Here is a 22387-nt window from a genome sequence, read left to right as displayed (position 1 = left end):
ATGGGAGAAATTCAAACCCAAGCTCCAAGTCCTTGGAAGGAGGCGGACAAGGGTGAACAAGCCCCGGCTTGCAGTTGTCCTTCCCTGCTCCCTTCCCCGGGGCTGGCTCCCATCCCTGGACAACCTCCACTCATCCAGCCAGAAAGGTGGCTTGGATGTGTTTTTTTTCCCCGGGATGGTGCAACAGGGATCAAAGAGGCTTTCCCAGATTCCAGCCCTTCCTCCAGGGGTTTCCGCTCCCAGCGGCGAACCGGGCGGGGCCTTCCCAAGGGAATTTGGGGTCCCCCGTCCTGGCTGGGGATTCCACATGGAGCAGTGCCCTTTATTGACCCAAATCCCTGAGTTTTCCTGGAATTGTGGGGATGGTTTGGGTTGGAATGGGCTTGAAAGGTCATCCAGTACAGAGGGCAGGGAGACCTTGCGCTAGAACAGGTTGATCCAAGGCCTTGGACACTTCCAGGGATGGGGCAGCCACAACTTCTCTGGGAATTCCATTCCACGGCCTCACCACCCTCACAGCCAAGATTTCCTTCCCAATATCCCGTCTAATTTGACCCTCTTCCTGTTTAAAGCCATTCCCTGTGTCCTGTCCCTCCATCCCTTGTCCCAAGTCCCTCTCCAGCTCTCCTGGAGCCCCTTTAGGCTCTGGAAAGGGGCTCTGAGCTCTCCCTGGATCCTTCTTTTCTCCCCTAATTTGGGGAAAGCTTTTGCCCATTATCCCTATTCCCCATCTAACTCCCAGGTGTGCTGCTCACACCTGGTTTGGGATGGATGAGGACATTGGGAAGCTCAGCTGGGATGAGGTTCTTGATGACCTCAAGGGCAGATTGGAAGCAATGGGCTCATCCCGTGAAAAGAGCTGGAGAGGAGTGGGATGGGCTTCAGGATGAGGGTTATGGGCTGTAGGATCCAGTGGGATCTGGGCTTTGTGCCCAGACCCTTTTACATCTAACCATGGAGCTCTGGTGAATGAGAATCAGCTGAGAAAATATTGATTTGGGGAGTAATTTAATTATGTAATTGAAGAGGAAGTGTCTTCTGCCAAGTAGGTTTCTCCTGATTATTTTTAAATCCATATTTTTTTCCCCCATTTCCCACCTGAGTGGTCCAAAGTATTTCCCTGCTTCCCAAGTCTCCTTGCTGAGGAGCTGCTGGTTGAGGGACATTCCCAAAATTCAGTTTTTTGGGCTAAAACTTCATTTCCCAGGGTGCATCTTGGGCTGGGAGCCTCCAATCAGGCTGAGGGAGACATTAAAGGAGTTTCCTGGGAGAGGGGGGACTTCCCTTAGGGAAGCAGGTGGGTGATAGGCTGGCTGGGATTGGGAATGTTCTCCTGTACCAACTGAACTTCATCCCAACTGCAGCTCCAAGTGCTCCTGGCACAGCAAAGCCTGGTAAAATATGGAGTTTTCCAAGTGTTTTCTACTCCCAGAAAAAATTTTCAGGATGTTTCAGATTGGTTTTCACTTACCTACTTGAGAAATCCTGGGGTTTTTTTTTCCCTCAACATGGAGGTTTTTCATGGGTGGGGACCAGGAATATGACCTGTATTCCTTGCATCCTCTTGAGTTTTTAGGGAAAACAGGGATTTGGGAGAGTCTGGCTGCTCCATGAGAAGAGGAGAGGGGAGAGGTGGTGGCGGGGACTCAGTATCTGAATTTACCCCATTTCTCTGCTGTGCTTAATTATTATTAATTGTGGTGGTGGAAGCTGTGAATTCCTAAACTAATTTAGGGAATTTCCTGTTTTTCCTTTTATTGCCATTTATTTTGCCACCTCCAACAGAAGTTCAGGGGCTGAGCTTAAGTTTTTTTCAACATGTGTCCTCATTAAAGCTGAGCTTGACCCTGTGGGCTCCAAACTTTGGGACTGAGCTGTTGGGGTTTCCTTGGAGAGCAGAACTGGGGTGGCACCAACCCTGTGCTGTTTCCATCTCATTCCAGTGACCATCCTTGGATTCTCTGCCTTAGCACTCCCAGGAAATTGTGCATGACGGAGCCATGGGGGTGTCAGAGGCCAGTGAGGTGAAGAGCAGCAGCAGGTGGGTACCATGGAGCACGGCAAGGAATTTTGTGGAGCTCCAGCTTTGTTACCCCACTGGTTTTCCTGGGAATTTCACGCTCAAGAAGAGAAATTCCTCCAGAATTCCTTTTGGGAAGCAATATTTGGTGTTGCTGGGCATAAGTATTAGGAAGTATGGCATCATGCCATGGTTTGTGGTTACCACCAAGGGGATGGTTTCATTGGGATCAATTCTTCCTTATCCCAGGAAGCGAAAGAATGAGTTGGAAAGGGAGCAGGACAAGCCAAAGGTGTTCCCGGTGCAGAAGGAGCTGGAATGCACAGTGAAGGTACCACACCCCCCTCTGTGCTTTGGGGTGGCCCTTGTAATTATCCCAGAAATTCTGTGGGAATCAAACCCGTGGCACAAACTTCCTTTTCCCTGATCCTGCTTTGTCCTGGTGCAAAGCCTTCCGCGGTAAAAGGGAAGAAGAAGAAGAAACCATCAAAAGCCAAGGAAAAGCCGCTGCAGGAGAACATCATCACCAGGTCGGTGGGATTGGGATGGAGATGGGATCTGCAGGGCTGGGCTTTTCCATCTGGGTTATCCCAGAGTTGTGCATGGGAATGCCTCGTCCAGCTCTGCTTTCCTTGTGTTGCTTTGATTATCCAAAGGAGTTTTAAGTAGGGAAAAATAAAGGGAATGAAGTGACAGGAAAAGGGGAATCACCTTAAGCTGAAGGATGGAAGGTTTAGACTGGATATTAGGAAGGAATTCTTCCCTGGGAGGGTGGTGAGCCCCTGGAAGGTGTTTCTCAAAGCAGCTGTGTCTGACCCATCCCTAGAATGTCCAAGGCCCAGTTGGGTGGAGTGTGGAAAAGCCTGGAATAGCGGAAGGTGTCCCTGCCCATGGAAGCAGCTTGGAACAACATGATTCCTTCCAACCCAAACCATTCCATGATCCTAAAATATGTGTGTGTCCCTTCTCTCCCATTTCTGGCCAACAAGCTCCCTGAAGCAGGAGGCTGCAGATGGGAAAGGCCTTGGCTCGAGCCTCTGGAATGGGATCCAAGCTGAGGAGGGAGCTGCACCGGGGTCGGTACGTGGTGGTCGCTGTGCTGGAGGATTGGGGAAGCATTCCTGTGGTTTGTTCCCAAGGGAATTGGGAGGGTTCTGTCTTGTAGTTTGGTGCAAGCCCCTGGAACGAGCTTTTGAGCATCTGGAATTAAATTAAGGAGTAAATCTCCAGCTTTTGGGGTTGAATACATGACATTTTGGTGGCACCAGTGGGGAGCACCAGGATGTGGGTGACTCACTTCCTAAGCAGGAGGTTGGGATTGGGAATCTCTTCCTCAGGAATTTGGTTTTCAGTGCTTTCCTTGTTCGTGCCCCCCTGGAAGTGTCCAAGGCCAGGTTGGATGTGGCTCGCAGCAACCTGGGATTGTGGAAGGCGGTGGTGAAATTAGATTCTTAAGATTCTTTCCAACCCAAACCATTCCATGATCCTTTCCTGGTGCTGGGGAGCACAAATACCAGCAAATCCTCGCTATATTTTGCTTTTCCTGTGTTAATTTATCCTCTTGGTGTGTAAACCCAGCAGAGATGCTTTTCCTTTTTCCTTCTTTCCATCCCTCTCACAAACAGGATCCCAAAATGTCCCCAAACTCTCCTGGATGGATCAAATTCAAGGAGCAGCCTTGAAACCCCCCAAGGGTGCCTGTAGTCCTGGGTGTTCCTGGCATTCCCAGTACAACCACCAGGCATTTGCAGGCAGGAATGACTGTGGAAGGTCATGGCTCTTCCTGAATTTCCCAGCAGGCTTTCTGAAGGATTGTGAATCCGAGAGCAGGCGTGTTCCCAGGGAATGAAAGTTTATGTGGACCTAACCAACCTGTAATTAACTCAGGGTTTTATTTTCCCCTTAATGAGTTCACCCAGCAGCTTTCAGGAGAAATCCCTGTGTGGTTTTGGCTTCCCTTGAAAGCCTTGGGAAGAGAAACTTGGGGAAGTTGGGATTTAGAGTGAGAATCTCAGTGCTTGGCAAGCCCTGGATGAGGTTGGGATGAGTTTTGGGATGCCTTGTGTTGTCAGGAGCAGGAGAAGATGGTTCCAGCTTGGAAAACAAGTGTAAAAACAGCAGGATGGAACTTCTGGTGGCCTCCAAGGGACAGAATTTAGGGCTCTGTGTCCTCTACAAGCTCGGTTTCTTTTAGGTCCCCATTTATATTTTGACTTTTTTTTCCATTCTCCAGGATTTGGTGGCCTCCATGAGTCACATTTTAGGGCTCTGTATCCCCTCTGAGCTCATTTTCTTTTAGGTCCCCACTTTCCCTATATTTTGACGGGTTTTTTTCTGTTCTCCAAGATTTCTAGTGGCCTTCATGGGTCACGATTTAGGGCTCTGTGTCCCCTCTGAGCTGTTTTAGCTTTTGAAAATTTTCTTATAGGTCCCCATTTTCCCTGTATTTTGAAGTTTGTTTTTTTTGGTTTTTTTTTTTCTTCAGGATTTCTGGTGGCCTCCATGGGTCAGATTTTAGGGATCCCTTTGTGTCTCCTCTGAGCTCATTTTCTTTAAGCTGCTATCCCCATTTTCTATATACTTTATATTTTTTTTTCCTTTCTTTAGGACTTTTAGTGGCCTCCAGGAGTCAGGTTTTAAGGATCTGTTTGTGTCCCCTCTGAGCTCATTTCCTTTTAGCTCCTATCCCTATTTTCTGTATTTTTTTTTTCTTTTTCCTTGCTTTCTGCTCATCCTTATTGTATTTCCCACCCTGTGGCTTTGCTCCCCACCTCTCTTTCCCTCTTGCCATCTGCTGCAAGGGTGACTTCATCTTCCAAGCACCTGGAATTTGATCCATCTTTATTTTGGAGCCCTCCCATCCCTTCTGTTCCCTGCACTGCTCTCCCAGCAGTGCTTCCAATGAGCAGGTGGTTGAGGAGGGCTGGGAGTTTTCCTGTCTTTATCCGTAAAATTCCTTTATTTTGCTGTTGGAAGGAAACCAGGGATTTCCTGATGCCATAAAACCTCAAAACCTGGGAAAGCCTGGTATTTTGGGTTCCTGGATTCCAGCCAAGGGGGCTGAGGGAGGGAAAAGTGCTGGTTTGGGGGTGATGCTGCTTTGGGGTACCTGTGCCAAGGAACCTTTCCCAAATCCCTGATATTTTCTAGGACGAAACCAAAGCAACCTCCCCTGAAGGGCCAGCAGTGGGGCTGGAAGGCTCTTCCAGGTGAGTTGGGTCATTTTTTGGATTTTCTTTGGATTTTCTTCCAGGCAACTGGAATTTTGTCCTTTTTCTTCTCTTCTCTGTGGAGCTGCACAATCCTGGTTTTCCCTCCTGGATTGCTGGTGCCTTCCCAGAGCAGCTTCTCCACATCCCGGTGTTTTCAATGACTTCAAAGCTTTCCAAAACCAATCCCAAGTGGAATTTGAGGCTCAGTCCTGGGATCTGAGGGTAGAGAGGGAAGTTCCAGCCCCATCCACCCTCCCCGGTCAGCAGGGTGTGATTGCTCAGGTGCACATTCCTACATAAATTTGGGGAAAGTCCTGGTAGGAACAACCACCCTCCCAAATCCTGGCTGTTCTTTCCCTCTAGATCTTGGCAGAGATAGGAAGCAGAGTTCCTAAAGCTGGTTAATCCTCTCTGCCTCTTAAAAATTCCCAGTGAGAGGCCTCTAATAAAACCTTTGGAGGAAGGAGCTGATCCCGAAAGGTGCTGGAATTTTGCCTTCTGACTCATGGATCTGCTCCCTGCCAATGGGATTGGAGGGGCTGAGCATGTTTTGCAGGATGATTTTCCCTAAGGAGCTTACTGGGATTGTGTAACAGTGAGGAAAAAGAATCTGGCTTCTGGTTTTTGGTTGGTTTTTTGTTGGTGTTTTTTTTTTTTTTTTTTTGAACTTGTTTCCATCCCAAGCCAGTTCGAAGGTTTTCCTTGCTTTGATGCCCCACAGCCTGGTAATTAATTATCTGCCTAGATTAATTTATGGAAAGGGGCCAAAATTCACGCTTTCTGTTGCATAAATTTTGGCGTATTTTGGCTAAAAACAGGAATTGTGACTTTTCTCTATTTGGAAGTCCAGGAAGAGTGATCATTGTCCTGCTTGGGAGGAGAAAACTGGATTTCCAACTCTTTTTTGGGAAGGATCAGGGCCACTGGCTGTACTTCCTAAGGGATCCTGCTGCAGGATCCAGGAGCTGAAAAAAGCAGGGAATGGATCTGAAGCAGGGAAAAATCTGTGGCTTGAGCTTAGCTCCGGGCTTAGCTAGGATGGACCAGAGGATTTGTCTGGGAGGTGACAATGACCCAGAAGGGAAAGCCCCAGGTTTCCCTGTGGGAAAGGGACACCATTACCTCAACATTAAACTCATGGAATTCTGAGGGTTGGGAAAAATATCCAAGATCACCACTAAACCATGTCCCAAAGCACCACATCCACAGGGTTTTGGAACACTTCAATGGATGGTGATCCCACCTGGACAGCTTCTTCCAGTGCTTGACCACCCTTTCAGTGAGGAATTTTTTCCTAATATCTCACCTAAATCCACTCTTTGGAGCTTTAGGCTCAGCCTAGGAGCCAAAAGCTTGGTTTAGGCTCTGCTGCTGTTTGCTCATTCTTATTTTATTTGATTTTTTTGGAATATGAACGCCTTGAAGACTCACAACTCCCTGCCTAGCTCTAAGAAGCCTTGGGAGAAATTATAGGGGCAGGTTGGTGCTTTATGAGGGTTGCAAATCCCACAGAATTCCCAAAAATTCACCTGAGCTCTTCTGCTGAGCAGGGAAGCACTCCTGGATTCCTCACCCATATGGATGGTGGAAATCATGGATCTGGACACTCCTTGTCCTGTTGTATTGATGAGGCTCCTTCCCTGCCCATTCCCCACTGGAATCATCTCCACTGTCCCAGGAATTGTGTCCCATCTGTCTCCTTTTCCAGTGTGCCCATGATTGGCCTGATCCCTTTCTTTGTGCTATTGGTACTGCCAAACCTTTCCCCCTGAGGTTTCTCTGGGAATATTTCCTTAGGATCTCCCCTGTTTTGTCTGGAGACCTTGTGGTTCTGCTCCTTTGAGCTTCCTCATCCCATAAAATCCAGCTTGGGGTCATTCCCTGCTGCCTTGGGATATCTCCATCCATGGTGCTGTCGTGGTTGGAGGGAAATGAGGGAGCAATTCCCTAATTTGGGATGGAATAGGGGAATGCTGGTGGTGAGGATTGGCTGTGATGTCGTTGTAGGTCCCAGGACAAATCCCAGAGAACAGGACCTGCAGTGGGAGAGGAACTCTTGGACACCCAGAGTGGAATTGGGGTAGGAAAACTGGGGGGAATGTCACCCCCTGGACCTGATCCTGCGTCCTCCACCATTCACTTGGGATTTGGGATAAACTCTCTCCTTTCCCAACATCTCTTCCCTTTATTCCTGCTTCCCACAGGTCCCAAGTGAAAGTGTTGCTGGTGGGGTTGCATCCCCCTCTGGAGATCCTTTGGAGTGGGATGTGGAGCTCACAGCTGTCAGGGAGAGTGAGGAGAAGGAGCTGGATCCCCCTCTCCCACAGCAGGAAGAGGATTCCCAAGCCCCAGAAACAAAAAGGGGGAAGAAACAGGAGGAAAATAAGCAGGAAAAGGGATTGGAGAGAAAAAGAGGGAAAAAACATGAGGAAAACAAGCAGGAAAAGAAGAGAAAAGGAGGGAAGAAACAGGAGGAAAATAAGCAAGAAATGAGACTAAAGAGAAAGAGAGGGAGGAAGGATAAATTTGAGTATTTGATGGATGGGATTGAGGAAGAAGAGGGAGATGAAGGCAGGAATTGGGAAGGAGGACAGGGAAGAGCCAAAAAACAGAGAAGCAACAGCAGCCAGGGATGGGATGATGGGAAAAAAAAGCGGGAGAAGGGGAAAGCAAAGAAGCACAGCAGGGGGAAAGTGAAGGGGGTGGAAAAGGTGGGGAAGAGGAAAATGAAGAAGGAAAAATTGCTGGAAAAGGAGCAGGAGGTGGAGAAAGATGAGGAGAGAGAGAAAGGAGTGGGAGGTGAGGAGGAGGAGGAAAGGGAGGGAAAGGGAAGTGGAGATGGAAAAGGAGTAAAGGAGGAGGAAGAGGTGGATAAGAAAGGGGAGGAAGGATTGGGAGAGACTAGGAGTGCAGGGATGGGGCAGCAGGTGAAGGAGGACAAGGATGAGGGGAAGGGAGATATTCTAGGGAAAGAGAAAAAGAGGAAAAAAAAGAAGCTTGAGGGGGAAACAAAAGAGATGGAGAAAAAGATTGAAGAGGAAGAAACCCCAGGGAAGACTGGGAAAAGGAAATCTAAGGAAGGAGAAGAAAAGAAAGAGGAAGAAAAGAACAAAAGAAAGACTAAGAAACAGAAGGAAGAAAAAGAGGCAGAAAACAAATGGAAATGGTAAATTCCAGCATGCCTTTGGCAGGTTTAACCCTGCGTCTGGGATTTTAATTTTATTTTGTGGGGCAAAACAGTGAAGATTCCTATGTTTTGGCTATTTTCCTGTATTCCCTTGAGCCTTGAACTCGCCACTCTTGGAAATGGGTGAGAGATCAGAGAAGGTCCTGAATGCACAGCAGGATTTGCATCATAATTATTTTTACTTCAAAATTGATTTGTAATATTTATTTCTCCTCCAGTGATTTTCCTGGTGCCTATCCTGGGAAGGGAGAAGCTCATAATTACTGGAAGGAAATAACAATAATAACAATAACAATAATAATAACAATAATAATAATAATAAAAGTCCAAGACAGCAGCACCTCTGTCAGGGAGGTGTAGAGGGTCTGAATTTGTTCCCCACTTCCTTTTCCAGCAGATTTGGGATGATCCAGGCAGGTATTTTATAGGAAAGGATGTGGAATGTGGCTGCTGGATGCTGGATTATTTTTTGGAAGTGCGACTTCAGCCACTTGGTGTCACTCTCTCCCAGATCTCGCCAAGATCTGGGACAGCAGGAGAATTTTTGGGATGCTTTTTGGGAGCCTGTGCAAACCCTGATCTGGGAGGAGCTGTTGTCCCAGACAGGGTTATCCATGGATACCTGGAGCTTTGAGGTGGCTCTTGAAGGATCCAGGGTGATGTGAAAAGTGGGATTTTATAATTTTTTTTCTTCCTAATTGATGCCTTGTTTGGAATGACTGGATCCCAGCCGGTATCTGGGAATCCAATCCCAGAAAATTGTCCACAACTACATTTCCCATGAGGACATTCCCAAGTGTCCAAGTGTCACCCTCCATGGGCTTGGGGGGGCCGTGCAAGGTGAGTGTTGGGGATGCTCTGCAGGGATTTGGGATCCCAGAATTTTGGGAAGAGAGATTATCACAGAATGATCCTGATGCTGCCTTTCTCCGATGCTTTCAGCCCAAATTCCTGGAGTTTGTTGATTTTCCTCGACTGTTTGGTTTCCTCTGTTTTTATGGCAAAATGCACCTTTGAATACCATGGATTTATTCCACTCTGCTTCCCATGGGGAGGGAAAAAAAAAATCACAAATAACTTCTGGGGCACTGCTGAGTGAGAAACAGGAATTTTGTTTTCTCTGTGTAGAATCTTGTTGTTTTCCCAGAAATCCTTGGCTTTTCTTTTCCTGGAGATGCTGGGATTAAGGGGCCAGTGCCAGCCTGGCTGTGGGACACAGATCCCTGTCTGTTCCCTGCTGTCACCAGTGCTTTTCCTCTGACCCTAACCCCTGGTTTTATCCCTCTTTTTAGAGTCCTGCTCCTGCTTTTCCGGTTGGATTTTTTTACTTTTTTTTAAAAATTTAATTTTACCGTAATTTTTGTTGCTGTTTTTTAAATCCTCACAGTCAAAACTTGTAGTGGCTTTAAAATCCCATTTACTTCGGCAGGGGGAAAGGTTCCTTAAGATCTTATTCACGTAAAAATCAAAGTTATAAATATTTATGAGGCATAGGTTTCAGAGGGAAGCCCTGGCTGCCCCATCCCTGGAAGCATTCCTTGGATTGGGTGGGGTTTGGAGCAAACTGGATTAGTGGAAGGTGTGCCTGCACATGGAAAGAAGTTGGAATGAGGTGGCTTTTAGGATCTCTTCACTCTCCCCCTGAGTTCCTCCACCTGTGAGTCAACACACCTCAATTTCATGGATTCCATTCCAGTTTTCCTTGTTTTAAAGAACAGGGAAACTGAGGCAGCAGCAGAGAAGATGGGATTTCACCTGGAGTTTGCGCCAGCTGTCACTGGTCCAAGCATTCTCCCAGTTTGACCTTGGAAGAAGGTGCCAGATGCCAGATTTGGGATATTCTCATGGACTCCTGTGTGTCTGTTCCAGGTGGGAAGAGGAGAAGAAGGAAGATGGAGTCAAGTGGATGCAGCTGGAGCACCGAGGGCCCTACTTTGTGCCCCCCTACGAGCCCCTGCCCAAGGATGTGCAGTTTTATTACGATGGTACAGCTGTGATGGGACCTGGGGCTTGGGGTGGTGTCCTCTCCTTAGGGAAGATGAATATCCCATTGGAAAAGCCATGGCTTCAAGCTGGAGGATCTTGCACATGGTTGGAGTTACAGGGGTTTTTGGCGAGCTAAAACTAATTGCCGTTTTTAATCATTAAGCTGCATGTTGGGTTTGGGCTTTGTCAGCTCATCCATGTTTTCCCATGAGCTGGAAAAATGGGATTTTACTGATCCATGGCCTCAGGGACTGACAGATCCAAGGGTTTGGCTGGGCTTCTCCAAGTTTCTGATGTCCCAAGGGCCACCTCACATCACCTTAGAGCAACTCAGGGTGCCACTGGCAGGACAGAGCCAGGCCTTTGCTGCCTCCGTGTTTTCCTGACATTCCCACTGGGTTTCCTGCCATTCCCTGCTCTCAGTTCATCCCTGAACTCATTTCTGATGGACCAAAGGGAGGGGGAAATAAGGACATTGGGGGTCAGCCAAGGGATGCTGGAGATGGAAAGGGATCACATTCCCTTGGTGTTCCTCAATTCCCCGGGCCTTCCCATACTTTTTTTTGCAGTAGGAAAAATGCCACTTTGGGAAAAGGAAGTGCCTGGCAGCACCAGTGGGAACTGCTGGGACATCCATGGGGCTGTCAGGGATTTTGGCTCCATGAGGAGGAGCCTTGAACAGAGTTTGGAGCTTCTCTGTGATCTTTGAGGTGTTGTGGATCTGGGCTGGCGGCTTTGGAATTTGGGATCTTTGATGTTGACTTTTTTCCTAAAAAATGTCACCGTTCCTGGATGGAAAAGTGTGGACAGGAACAACCTCAAGTAGGAAAGGCCCATGGATGAGCTCTTGTTCGGGGGTTGTCAAGGGGCTGCTCCAGGGCTCCATTCCCTTCAGTCCAAAAATCCCAAAAACCAGTTATTCGAGTAGGAATCAACCATTCCCTGGACATCTCCAGAGGACTTTTTCCTAAAAAAAAATATTTCCAGGTAATTCCTAGGATGAACCAAGATATTCCTTGGTTTTGTTGTATTTCTCCAGCCAAAGAGCTCAGGAGGCGATGGTGGCTTTGCCTCCAAGAAATTATTCGAGATCCTTAGAAAATCTAAGAAATAATCCAAGATTCTGCCCAGAGAAGCTATGGCTGCCCCATCCCTGGAAGTCTTCCAGGCTGGACAGGGCTTGGAGCAGCCTGGTCTAGAGGAAGGTGTTCCTGCCTCTTTTTTCCCAGGAAAACCATTGAAGCTGAGCCTGGCCACGGAGGAAATTGCCACATTTTATGCCAAAATGTTGGATCACGAGTATACCACCAAGGAAACCTTCCAGAACAACTTCTTCCATGACTGGAGGAAGGTACCTTCCCTGGGAGGGCTCCTTAATATCCATCAAACCCATCAGCCCCAGGCTTTGGTGTGGGATGGAGGGAATGGGGGAATTTGTTCCTTATTTATAATTATCAGGTCTAAATCCTGATTTATTTCCGTGGGTTTTTTTGTGGGTTTAGGCTGGGATTTGCTTTCTGTGCTCCCTTTGAGTTTTAGTGATGGGTACAGGTGGTGGATCTTGCAAACAGCTCCAAAATCAGTTTGGGACACCAAAGGAATAAAGGAATGACCTTTGATCCCAAAACAACCCCAAACTCTTTCTAGGCAATGTTTACACCTCCCAGATTGATTTGGTGCTGTCCTTGCAGTTGTGCTGGGGACTTTTTTTTCCATATTAGGTTCTTCCACCCCAAAACTGGCTGTCTTTTTTTCAAAGAATGGATCTCTATTCCCTTTTCCAAGGACAGGTACAAGCAGCAGCTCCATGTGGAATTAGTTTTGCCTCCTGGCTTTTCCCAGCCCCTCTCATCTCTTTCCTAGGAAATGACCTCAGAGGAGCAAGAGATAATCAAGGACCTGGACAAATGTGACTTCGGGGAGATCCACAAATATTTTGTGGACAAAAATGAGGCCCGGAAAGCGCTTCCCAAGGAGGAGAAGCAGGTGAGGACTGGTTCCTATGACAGGTTTTGGGAATTTTGTCTGTTTGTTGTTGTTTTCCTGGTGTTGTGCTCTGAGCTTGGACTTCTTTAATCCAGCTGTCTCCATGGCCATCACCCCCCTCTTCCTGAATTTTATTGTGCAGATCTGCACATTCCATGGCTTTGCAGGCGCCAGTCATCCTTGGATCATGTTTTGGGGTCCTTCCCTCTCCGTAGGATTGTGGACTTTGCCAAGGGAATGACGGCACTTTGGCTTCTTGGTTGGAATGTTAAAGATCCTTTCCAATCCAAACCATTCTGATTTTTTTTTTTGGTGGTGTCCTGCTTTCAGAAGCTGAAGGAGGAGGCGGATAAGATCCAGGAGGAATATGGATACTGCATCCTGGATGGGCACCGGGAGAAGATTGGCAACTTCAAAACTGAACCTCCAGGGCTCTTCCGTGGCCGTGGGGAGCACCCCAAAATGGGGATGCTGAAGAAGAGGATCATGCCAGAAGATGTCATCATCAACTGCAGCAAGTGGGTTGTCCTTGGAAGTGCTGAGCTCCTGGGGCTTCCTTTGGGACTGGGGGGAACTGGGCACTTCCTCTGCCCAGAGCTGGGGTCTTTCCATCTTCTAAAATCCCTGTTTTCCACATCCTGAGAGTGTTTTTCCATCTGAGTTAAGTGAGCTGGAGTGGTCTTCGCCACCCATTTGAAGACCTTGATTCATGTAATTCCCTACCAGTCTAGCAAGTTTTCCTGTTGTTCCCAGCATCCAAGTTATAAATACCTGATTTTTGGAAGGGTCTGGAGCACCAGGAGCAGCTGAGAGAGCTGGAGGGGCTCAGCCTGGAGAAAAGGAGGCTGGGGGGGACCTTCTAAAACTCCCTGACAGGAGGGTGGAGCCACATAGGGCTTGGTTTCTTCTTCCAGAAAAAAAAAAAAAAAAGAGAAAAAGATAGAAGAAGAGGAAATGTCCTCAAGTTGTGGGAGAGGAGGTTTAGGTTGGATATTAGGGAAAACTTCTCCACATAAAGGGTTGTCAAGGACTGGAAGGGGCTGTCGAGGGCAGTGGTGGAGTCACCAGCCCTGCAGGGGTGTGAAAACTGTGTAGATGTGGCACTTGGGGACATGGTTTGGCACTCCTGGCAGCACTGGTTCATGATTGGATTCGGTCTTGGAGGAGTTTTCCAACTTCAATGATTCCATGTTGTGGAGTAATTCTAGGTGGATTCCGTGTTTTCTCAATCTTTGGCTCACTGGAAACTTCATTCTTCGTGGTCTGAGGGCTCTAATCCTGCTCTTCCCACAGGGATTCCAAGATTCCTGAGCCCCCAGAAGGTCACAAGTGGAAGGAGGTGCGCTTTGACAACACGGTCACCTGGCTGGCCTCGTGGACAGAGAACATCCAGAACACCTTGAAGTACATCATGCTGAATCCCAGCTCCAAGCTGAAGGTGGGAATAATGCCCTTGGTCAGGTGAAAAAAAATCTGGGAAAGCCAGGATGTGGAGTATCAAAAAAATTATTTTTGTTTCTTTCTTGCCCTTCTCTTAAAAGTGGATAAACAAAATGAGGGAACGGGCACATGATTGTGAAGCATCAAACTTATTCCAAGGAATGGGTTGCTCCTGGCAGAGTGATCCTGGTGCCACGTTGCTCATGTGTGTCCAGGGAAGGCTGTTGGGAGCCAGATGGGGGCTGAAAGGATCCACAGGGGCTAAGAAGATCCACAGGGACCAGAGTTGGGTTAATTTATACCAGGAAGTGGAGGGTAGGAAGAGATGGGATTGAACTCTGTGGGAAGAGAAAGGGGATTTAAGGCTGTTTCCGAGGGCTCAGGGAAAGTGGGAATGCTGCCCAGGTGGACACAACTGAGCAAATGCTGTGTCAGTCCACATTTTGGTGGACTTTGGTGCCCAAGGAGCCACCTTTGGCCGTGGTTTGACCACTTGGTCCTTGCTGTGCTCCGACTGGTGAAGAACACTCTGATTTGGCCAGGATCCAGATCCAGCACGGCCAGCAGAGGGCACAGAAACCCTGGATGAGCCGTTTCTTTTCCAGTTTATTCCCTTCAGGAGTTTTTCCCAAGAAAGAGCAGGATTTAGGTGCTGGAGGTGTTTCTAGAGCAGGATTTGACTGGTAGGGGTGGAATAAAGATGGGGCATGGAATGGAAAATATCCTGGTTTCCCATTCCAGGGGGAAAAGGATTGGCAGAAATATGAGGTAGCTCGGCGCCTAAAGGATGTTGTCCACACAATCCGGGCTCAGTACAGGAAGGACTGGAAATCCAAGGAGATAAAGAAGCGGCAAAGAGCAGTGGCCCTCTACTTCATTGATAAGGTATCCACAGCCTCACCCCAGGTCCTCCATCCACGTGGAAGTTGGGAATTCACTTCCCTGATCCACCCCACCATGTAGTTTTTGGTGTTTGCTGGGTCTGCCACCCAGGGTGGCTCCGCATGAGGAATCTGGGGATGATTATTATGAATCCTGGAATGGTTTGGTGTGCTGGGACCTTCAAGATCATCTCATTTGAACACCCTGCCGTGGAAAGGGACACCTTCCACTTGGCCAGGTGGCTCCAAGCCCCATCCAGCCTGGATTTAAATATTTCCAGAGGTGTGGAAAATGAAAATTTTCCCTAGTGGAAGGTGTCCCTGCCCATAGCAGGGGGTTGGAATTTGATGATCCTGAAGATCCCTTCCAAATCATTCTATGAATCTATAGATGGAGAGGATCCATCTCCTCTAGTCCCGATCCACTTTAACAACCTGGCAAAGGGGAATTGAGGTGGAATGGCACGGGATGGATGACTCCTTATTTTCTTTCCAGCTGGCCCTGCGAGCTGGGAATGAGAAGGAGGAAGGGGAGACTGCGGACACGGTCGGCTGCTGCTCCCTGCGCGTGGAGCACATCCAGCTGCACCCCCAGCTGGATGGGCAGGAGCACGTGGTGGAATTCGACTTCCTCGGGAAAGACTCCATCCGTTACTACAACAAAGTGTCCGTGGAGAAGCCGGTGAGTGGGGCAGGAGTAGAGGAAGTGCTTGGTTGTCTGTTCCCTCAATGTTTATCAGTCCCAAATTTCCATCCAAAACCTGTTACCAAGATGTGCTTTAACCTGGGAGAATGGGAGAAATTTTGGGATAGAGCTTTCAAAGTTGTTCTGCTTCAGGAGGGAGAAGTTCCACCTCTTGCTGGAGCACCTTCAGCTGGCTCGTGTGCATCAGGACTGGAAACATTTCTATTTATATTAAATAATTTTCCTTTGTCCATGGGAAAAAAAGATTTTAATGGTGTTTGTGGAGAAACTGGAATGTCGGAGATGGGAAAGATGGGGGGGAACAGCCAGTGGCACCTTGAAGTTGAGAAATTTGGTGGGATGAGCCAACACAAGGGTGAATCAGAGTCCTTCTGGAGGAGGAGAGAGATGAGGGAGATGTCTGGGAGCACTTCATTCCTTGGCCCTGACCAGGGCTGTCCTTTCCCCCTCTTCAGGTGTTCAAGAACCTGCAGCTGTTCATGAAGAACAAGGACCCCAGCGATGACCTCTTTGACCACCTCAATGTGAGTTGTCACCTGGAAGCTTTTCTAACAGTACTGGTGGCCCTGAAGGAGGAGAAGCCAAACCAAGACACCCTTGGCCACCTTTGGTGGTCATCCCTTTGCCTTTTTTTACCTCTCTGCTCTCTGGGGACACCAGTGTCACTGTTTGAACACCCCGTGAGGTTTTTCAGCTTCTTTTTGCACTGGAGTATCTCCACTTCCATGTGTCCCTGCTGAGGAGCTGAATTCCTGCTCCTTCCCTCCTCCAACTTACTCATTTAGGCTTTTTTTAGCAAGGTAATTCCACATTCTGGGGGATTACTACAGCTTTTTGATGCTTTTGCACCTCATTAGGGCTCTACACAAGTGGGAGAGGTTGCTGGAGGGATGTGCTGCCTTCCCTCCTGGAAATACTTCCTCCCTCATCTTCCTTGGGATGGGATATGGGATGGATGAGCAGCTCCATGTTCTCTGTAGAACAGGGACATGATATTGGATGTGAGGTCAGGAATGATTGTTTGGAAAAGATCTCTGAGATCATCAAATCCAAACATTAACCCAGCACTGCCAGGTCCACCACTAAACCACATCCCCAGTGTGTCCTCTTGGATATAGGTGGGCAGAAATTATTGACTTGCAGAGATTATTTTTTGTGGATTTAGGTGGAATTTTAGGCCAGTTTTGGGTTGCTGATGACCTGACCCCGCAAGTACCTCTACAAATTGCAGGACTTAACTTTTTGTTAATGCCTAATTTTGATTGCTTAGGCAGAAGATGGTCTAAAAAGGGATGTGTCCCAGCTTCTGCTTGTCCTATTACTTAGTGGAATCATGGAATGGTTTGGGTAGGAAGGGACCCTCAAGACTGTCAAGTCTAAATCCCTGCCATGGGTAGAGACACCTTCCACTATCCCAGGTTGCTCCAAGCTCCATCCTGTCTGGCCTTGAACAGTTGCAAGGATGGAGCAGCCACAGCTTCTGTGGGAATTCCATTCCAGAGCCTCGCCAGCCTCACAGGGAAGAATTCCTTCCCAATATCCCATCAAACCCTTTGTCAGTTTGAAGCCGTTCCTCCTTGTCCTACCAGTAGAATTCCTAATGTGAGTTTCCCTACACTTTTCCCTGTTTTTCCCTCCTCCAGACAACCTTCCTGAACAAACACCTCCAGGACCTCATGGATGGTTTGACAGCCAAAGTCTTCAGGACCTACAATGCTTCCATCACCCTGCAGGAGCAGCTCAAGGCCCTCACCAACCGTGAGTGCCAGGGCTTCTGGTGGGACCAAAAGGCTCAGGAATGTCCATCCATTGCCTTGGGATCCCTAAAAATGCCCATCTCCCACCTGGGTAGGCAATGCTCCACAGAGGGGTGGGAGAGACATATGAGGGTGAGCAGCAAGTCGGGGATGTTGGTGAGTGGAAAGTGGTGAACTCAGGGATACTCTGACTAACTGTTGGCCAGGATGGGAATGTTTTTCCCTCTTTTCCTTGTGTTGCTGGTTGGCTGCACTATTTCTGCCTCCTTGGATACGTGAGGGATGAGTCACAGCACCAATTTGTGATGCTCAATTGTCCTTCCCCAATTCCCACAACCATTATTGCTCTCCCTGGAGAGAGAATGCAACAACAACCTGTATGCCTTTCCTTCTGCTGTATTCCCTGCTTTTCCCAACTCCTGGAATGGAGTCAGAGCGATCTTTTAATTTCTTTCCAGCTGAAGACAACATTGCAGGAAAGCTCCTGTCCTACAACCGAGCCAACAGGGCCGTGGCCATCCTCTGCAACCATCAGAGGTCTATTCCAAAAACCTTTGCCAGGTCCATGCAAGTCCTCCAGGAAAAGGTGAGACAGACCCAGCTGAGAGATCCCAGACCTAATTTGGCCTCTGAATTTTATTTTTGGGCGGGGTTGATGCCTGAAGGAATCCGCTTGGTCAAGAGCATCAGGGAATGTCCTGGGAGTAGTGGATTGCAAGCCAGGGGTGGAGAGGGATGTGGTGACCTCAGATGCTGGGGAAAGCAACTTGGCACAGAATTTGGGTGAGTTTTTATGGGTTTGGGGCATTTTTCATCACTCTGTCTTCAAACCAAGCTGGGGGCCTTTTGTGATGTCATCTCTGGCCCAGTTGGATTGAGATCAGGAAAAGTGGCTTTCCTGTCTTTTTGCAGGAGAATCAGCTTGAAAATACTTTAAATTACCACTTTTAATTGTCCTCAGTTTTTGCTCACACCCCACTGAAGGGCTGGGACTTTTCTGAGCGCTCTGATGCTGTCACAAGTCCCTCAGTCTCAGGCAGGTGCAGAAGATGGACAGATTTAGGAGCTCCAGGTGTTTGTGGCATCTGGGCTGGGATGATATTTTAGAAGATGCTAAAAAATGCTTGAGCCCAGAAAATGCTGCAGGGACAAATTGGGAAGTAGGGTTGGTAAGGAATTGAGGAATGGTGTGTGAAGGAAAAGAGGGAGGAAGCCGAAACCTTCAGGGAGGTTGGAATTGTTGTCTGATTTTTTTCACCTTCACAGATTGACGCCAAGAAGAAACAAGTGGAGGAAGCCCAGGAAGAAGTGAAAAAAGCTGAAGACGAGTTTAAGGACACAAAAGATGCCAAAGCAGAAGGGTGAGTGGCTTTTCCTTGGAATCCTCTCTTGAAGAGGCATCCAGAGGGCCCATGGATGGGGCTGATGTCTCCCAACATCCCATCAGAACAGAAATGCCCATGTTTGGGATTGGGTCCTTCTTGTCCCATGGAAGTTTGGAAGATGGTTAAGATCTTGTGGATGGTTCCCTTCAGGGATACCTCCCACTCTCCCAGGTTGTTCCAAGCTCTGTGTCCAACCTGGTTTGGACACTTCCAAGGATGGAGCAGCTGCAGCTTCTCTGGGAAATCCATTCCAGGGTCTCACTCCCTGCCCAATAATTTTTTTTTTTCCAATATCCCATTTAAACCTCCCATTCCAGGATGCTGGATTTTGTTTGCCCACCTTTGGTGGTGGAATTTTTTTTTTTTAATTGTTAATTTTTAATACTAAAAAAGCATCTCACCAGATCCAAACTCTTGAGAAGTAGGTTAGTGCTGAATGGTGCCTTTGGCTCTGCCATTCCAGAGAATTTCTGGGCTTTGGGACATTCTGTGTTGTTCCTTCTCTGCCCTCAGCAACGTGGAGAAGAAGAAGAAGCTGTTGAAGAGGCTGGAGGAGCAGTTGGCCAGGATGAACATCCAGGCCACGGACAAGGAGGAGAACAAGCAAATAGCCCTGGGCACATCCAAGCTGAATTACCTGGATCCCAGGATTACCGTGGCTTGGTACGTCTTGGGTGTGAAATCATGGAATGTTTTGGGTTGGAAAGGACCTTAACATTTCTGGTGTTCAATGGGCAGACACCTCCACTGTTCCAGGTTGCTCCAAGCCCCATCCAGCCTGGCCTTGGAGACTTCCAGGGATCCAGTGGAGAGGAAAACTGCTGGGTAATTGTGATCTTGTGGTCTGCACAGGTGCAAGAAATTCGGGATTCCCATCGAGAGGATCTACAACAAGACCCAGAGGGAGAAGTTTGCCTGGGCCATCGACATGACTGGAGAGGACTTTGAATTCTGAGCCAGTGCCCTCCATGTGAAATCCCAAATCCTGCTCATTTGGTGCTGTTGGGAAGCCTTTTTTTTTTAATTCGCTGCTGCTGGCGGTTGAGGGTTGTCTGAGTTTGGTGCCTTTTTTTGTTGTATGGAAAAGCAAGCACCTGGATTTCCAGTTGAAGCAGGTATTGCTGATTGGGATTTCGGACTTTGGGAACTCTTAATTCCTCTTCAGAGTTGCCAAGTACTTGGGATCTTTTCTTCCTCTGGAGTCCTGGAAGGAGATTAAAAAAGAGCCTTAATTGTGCTGATCAACAAAATCAGGTCTCATGCTGTCTCCTTGGTGTAGTGGAGCTGTGCTGCCCTTTCCAGACTGAGTGGGATGGATGGGGAAACATGGGGTGATGACAGCAGGGAAACAGGAACTGCAATATTTAACCCAGATTTGGGTTAGGGATGCACTGGGGGCAAAGCAAAAAATCTCAAGGTTTTACATTTCACAGAATTCACAGAATTTCTCTTTGTGCTCTTCCACCTCCAGGAGGGGAGAAAGTTGTGCAATTGCAGGGATATTAAATGGAAAAACCATGGGAGGCAATTTATGTCATGTCAGGAGAAGGTAGAAGGGAAGATGTTGGATTTAAAAGCAGTTTCACATTGCAGGGGGTTAAAATTCACCTTGGCCATGAACAAAGTGCATTTTAAGCACCCCCATGTGGTTAAAGTTTTGTCTGGGAGAACACATCTCACTTGGGGCCGTGTTTATTTCTTCATTTTCTTCACTTGGCTCTGGCTCAGCTCCTGTATCCAGAGCAGGATTGCTCTGTCCAGACAGAGGTTTAGGAAATGGGGAATTTCCTAGGAAATAGGGTAATGCTGGGCCAGGCTCTGGGGGATGAGTGGTGGGGAGTGGGACCAATATTCCTGGAGTTGTTCTTGTGTTGGGATGACTCCTTTGGCATCATCCTTCCCACTCCAGCTGGGAATGGAGCAGGCAGGAATCAACAGCATAAACTGGTTGTGTTTGCTGCTTAATGGGCTGCTTTCCACATCCCCAAAAAAGGCAGTATCGGCACATTCCTGGCAGAATTCCCACATCCCAGCAAATCCCAGGTGTGAACAAACTGTTGCATTGGCAGCAAAACCTTCTTGCACCTCAGGGCTGGTGTCCAGGGCTCTGTATTCCAAAGCTCCTGGTGCTTCCCATGTGTTTATTTCCACTCATTCTGTTGAAATTGTTGCTGTTTTGGTTGGAAATTGAGGTCTTGGAATGCATTTCATTAAAACCAAGAGTGATTTTTTTTTTCAAGTATCTGTGACTGGAGGCTTTTTCCAACTCATTCCATGTGTTGTTCTGGGTGTTCCATGCCTGGAAGTGTCCAAAGCCAGGTTGGATGAGGCTTGGAGCAACCTTGGATAGGTGTCCCTGCCCATGGCATGAGCTTTAGGGTTCCTTTCAGTCCAAACCATTCTGGAAGTCTATAAAATAAAGGAGTAATTCCAGAAAGGCTGAGCTATTGCAGTCCCAAATGGTCCTGTCCCTCCTCACCCTGTTTTTCCTGGAGTCCTCCAAGTGTTTCTGGCAGTATTCCATAGACCTTTCCCATGGCCTAACGCCCAGGAGCTTTTCCTACTGCTCAGAACCCTGTGGAGCAGGATTGTGCTCCTATCCCAGAGAGAAGGATCCCTTTCCCACCCCAATAGTTTGGGGTTATTTGGTGGCTCCAAGCAATGCTGATGTGCTCAGATGACCCCTCCTCACTTTGGCCCTTCCAGGCATGGTTTCAGCTCTCTTTTTCCAATGTTTTTCTGAAGTCTCCATCCCTTGAAGTGCTCAAAAAACCCTCTGGAAATGGCACTTGAGGATATGGTTTAGTGGCGAACATGGTGGTTGGACTTGATGATCCTAAAAGTCTTTTCCAACTTTCTATGATGTTGTAGGCAGAGGAGAACCTGCGTTTGTTTGGTGAACTGAGGTTGTGACAGCATTTGCTGAAATTCAAAGTCAAAAATTTAGCATTTTTCTGTTGTGATGACTGAAATAAATGGGCAGGAGATCTTTCTCCTTTTTAATGCATACAGCTAGCATCAGGGAAACAATCAGTTAATCACCTGCCATTAACGAGTGATTAAGGGCTTTTCTTCCACAGGGAACCTAAAGGAGTCTGACTCGGTCTGGCTTGGTTTTTTTAACTCTGAAACTTAAAAAAAATACAATTTTCTATTCATAACAATGACTTCCTCTTTTTATTTAAAAAAGGGAAGTTGTGGTTTGTGACAAAACCAGAAATGACACCCTCCCGTGTGATTTCTGGTTGCTTAATTTTCTTTTCATAAAAGCCTTCTTTTTCAGTGTGTGTGGGTGGGAGGAGGCCTTGCCCAAAATCTATCAGGGATGAAGCTGACTGCTCAGGCTGGTACTGGAGCTTAGGGCTGTTCTAGGTACATAATGCAGCTTTAATAAACAACAAAACCCCACAAACACACAAAAAACCCCAAACAAATGAAAAAATCCCCAAAAACCATGTGAGGGTTGGGAAGTTTGTACCCTTTCTGTAGCCTGGGGTTGTCCTATGCTGATGGCTCTGGGCAGTGTTGATAGAGGAGCTGTTGGAGAAGCTAAATTTAGAGGTGGTGAGAAGTTCCTCTTGTTTTGCTTTGGTGTCTTCTGCCCCTGCTCAGACTCTTCCCAGAAATCCAGGGTTGGGAGGATCTCTGGAGGGCTTGAGTTCATCCTTCTCCTCAAAGGAGAGTCGACTCTGGCTGGGTTGTTCTGTGTTTTCTCAAACTTAATTTCAGTATTTCTGTGCAGGGAGATTCCTCCACCATCTCTCAGGGTCACTGTTTTGGAAATGAATCACTGCCCTGGCAAAGCTTTTCCTTCCCTGGGTCTGGTT

General features: G+C 47.7%; 1 protein-coding gene across 7 annotated transcripts in view; it reads left to right on the top strand.

Moving 5' to 3' along the window:
* The window catches only part of TOP1MT (DNA topoisomerase I mitochondrial), a 350131-nt gene extending 330321 nt beyond the window's left edge, over positions 1-19810 (top strand). For 2 of the 7 annotated variants that reach the window (XM_064399335.1, XM_064399327.1), the window contains exons 2-20: positions 2267-2351; positions 2471-2550; positions 3007-3100; positions 5171-5229; positions 7240-7312; positions 7437-8398; positions 10289-10404; positions 11635-11756; positions 12269-12391; positions 12722-12909; positions 13685-13829; positions 14573-14716; positions 15209-15394; positions 15874-15942; positions 17062-17176; positions 17634-17761; positions 18442-18536; positions 19074-19223; positions 19413-19810. In XM_064399335.1, coding sequence (XP_064255405.1) covers positions 7722-8398; positions 10289-10404; positions 11635-11756; positions 12269-12391; positions 12722-12909; positions 13685-13829; positions 14573-14716; positions 15209-15394; positions 15874-15942; positions 17062-17176; positions 17634-17761; positions 18442-18536; positions 19074-19223; positions 19413-19515 — 2361 coding nt within the window. In that variant the 5' untranslated portion in view covers positions 2267-2351; positions 2471-2550; positions 3007-3100; ... (1 more) ...; positions 7240-7312; positions 7437-7721 and the 3' untranslated portion in view covers positions 19516-19810. Of the gene's footprint in view, positions 1-897; positions 1046-1239; positions 1395-1943; positions 2042-2266; positions 2352-2470; positions 2551-3006; positions 3101-5170; positions 5230-7239; positions 7313-7436; positions 8399-10288; positions 10405-11634; positions 11757-12268; positions 12392-12721; positions 12910-13684; positions 13830-14572; positions 14717-15208; positions 15395-15873; positions 15943-17061; positions 17177-17633; positions 17762-18441; positions 18537-19073; positions 19224-19316 lie in introns of those variants that run through there. The other 5 variants (XM_064399300.1, XM_064399294.1, XM_064399310.1 and 2 more) reach the window with 5 other exon arrangements.
* The last annotated feature ends 2577 nt before the right edge of the window (positions 19811-22387 follow it).

This window comes from Passer domesticus, chromosome 1, assembly GCF_036417665.1.
Source record: "Passer domesticus isolate bPasDom1 chromosome 1, bPasDom1.hap1, whole genome shotgun sequence".
In the NCBI taxonomy this organism is placed as follows: domain Eukaryota; kingdom Metazoa; phylum Chordata; class Aves; order Passeriformes; family Passeridae; genus Passer; species Passer domesticus.
Note: the sequence above shows the minus strand (reverse complement) of the source record. Positions and strands in the feature narration are given on the sequence as shown.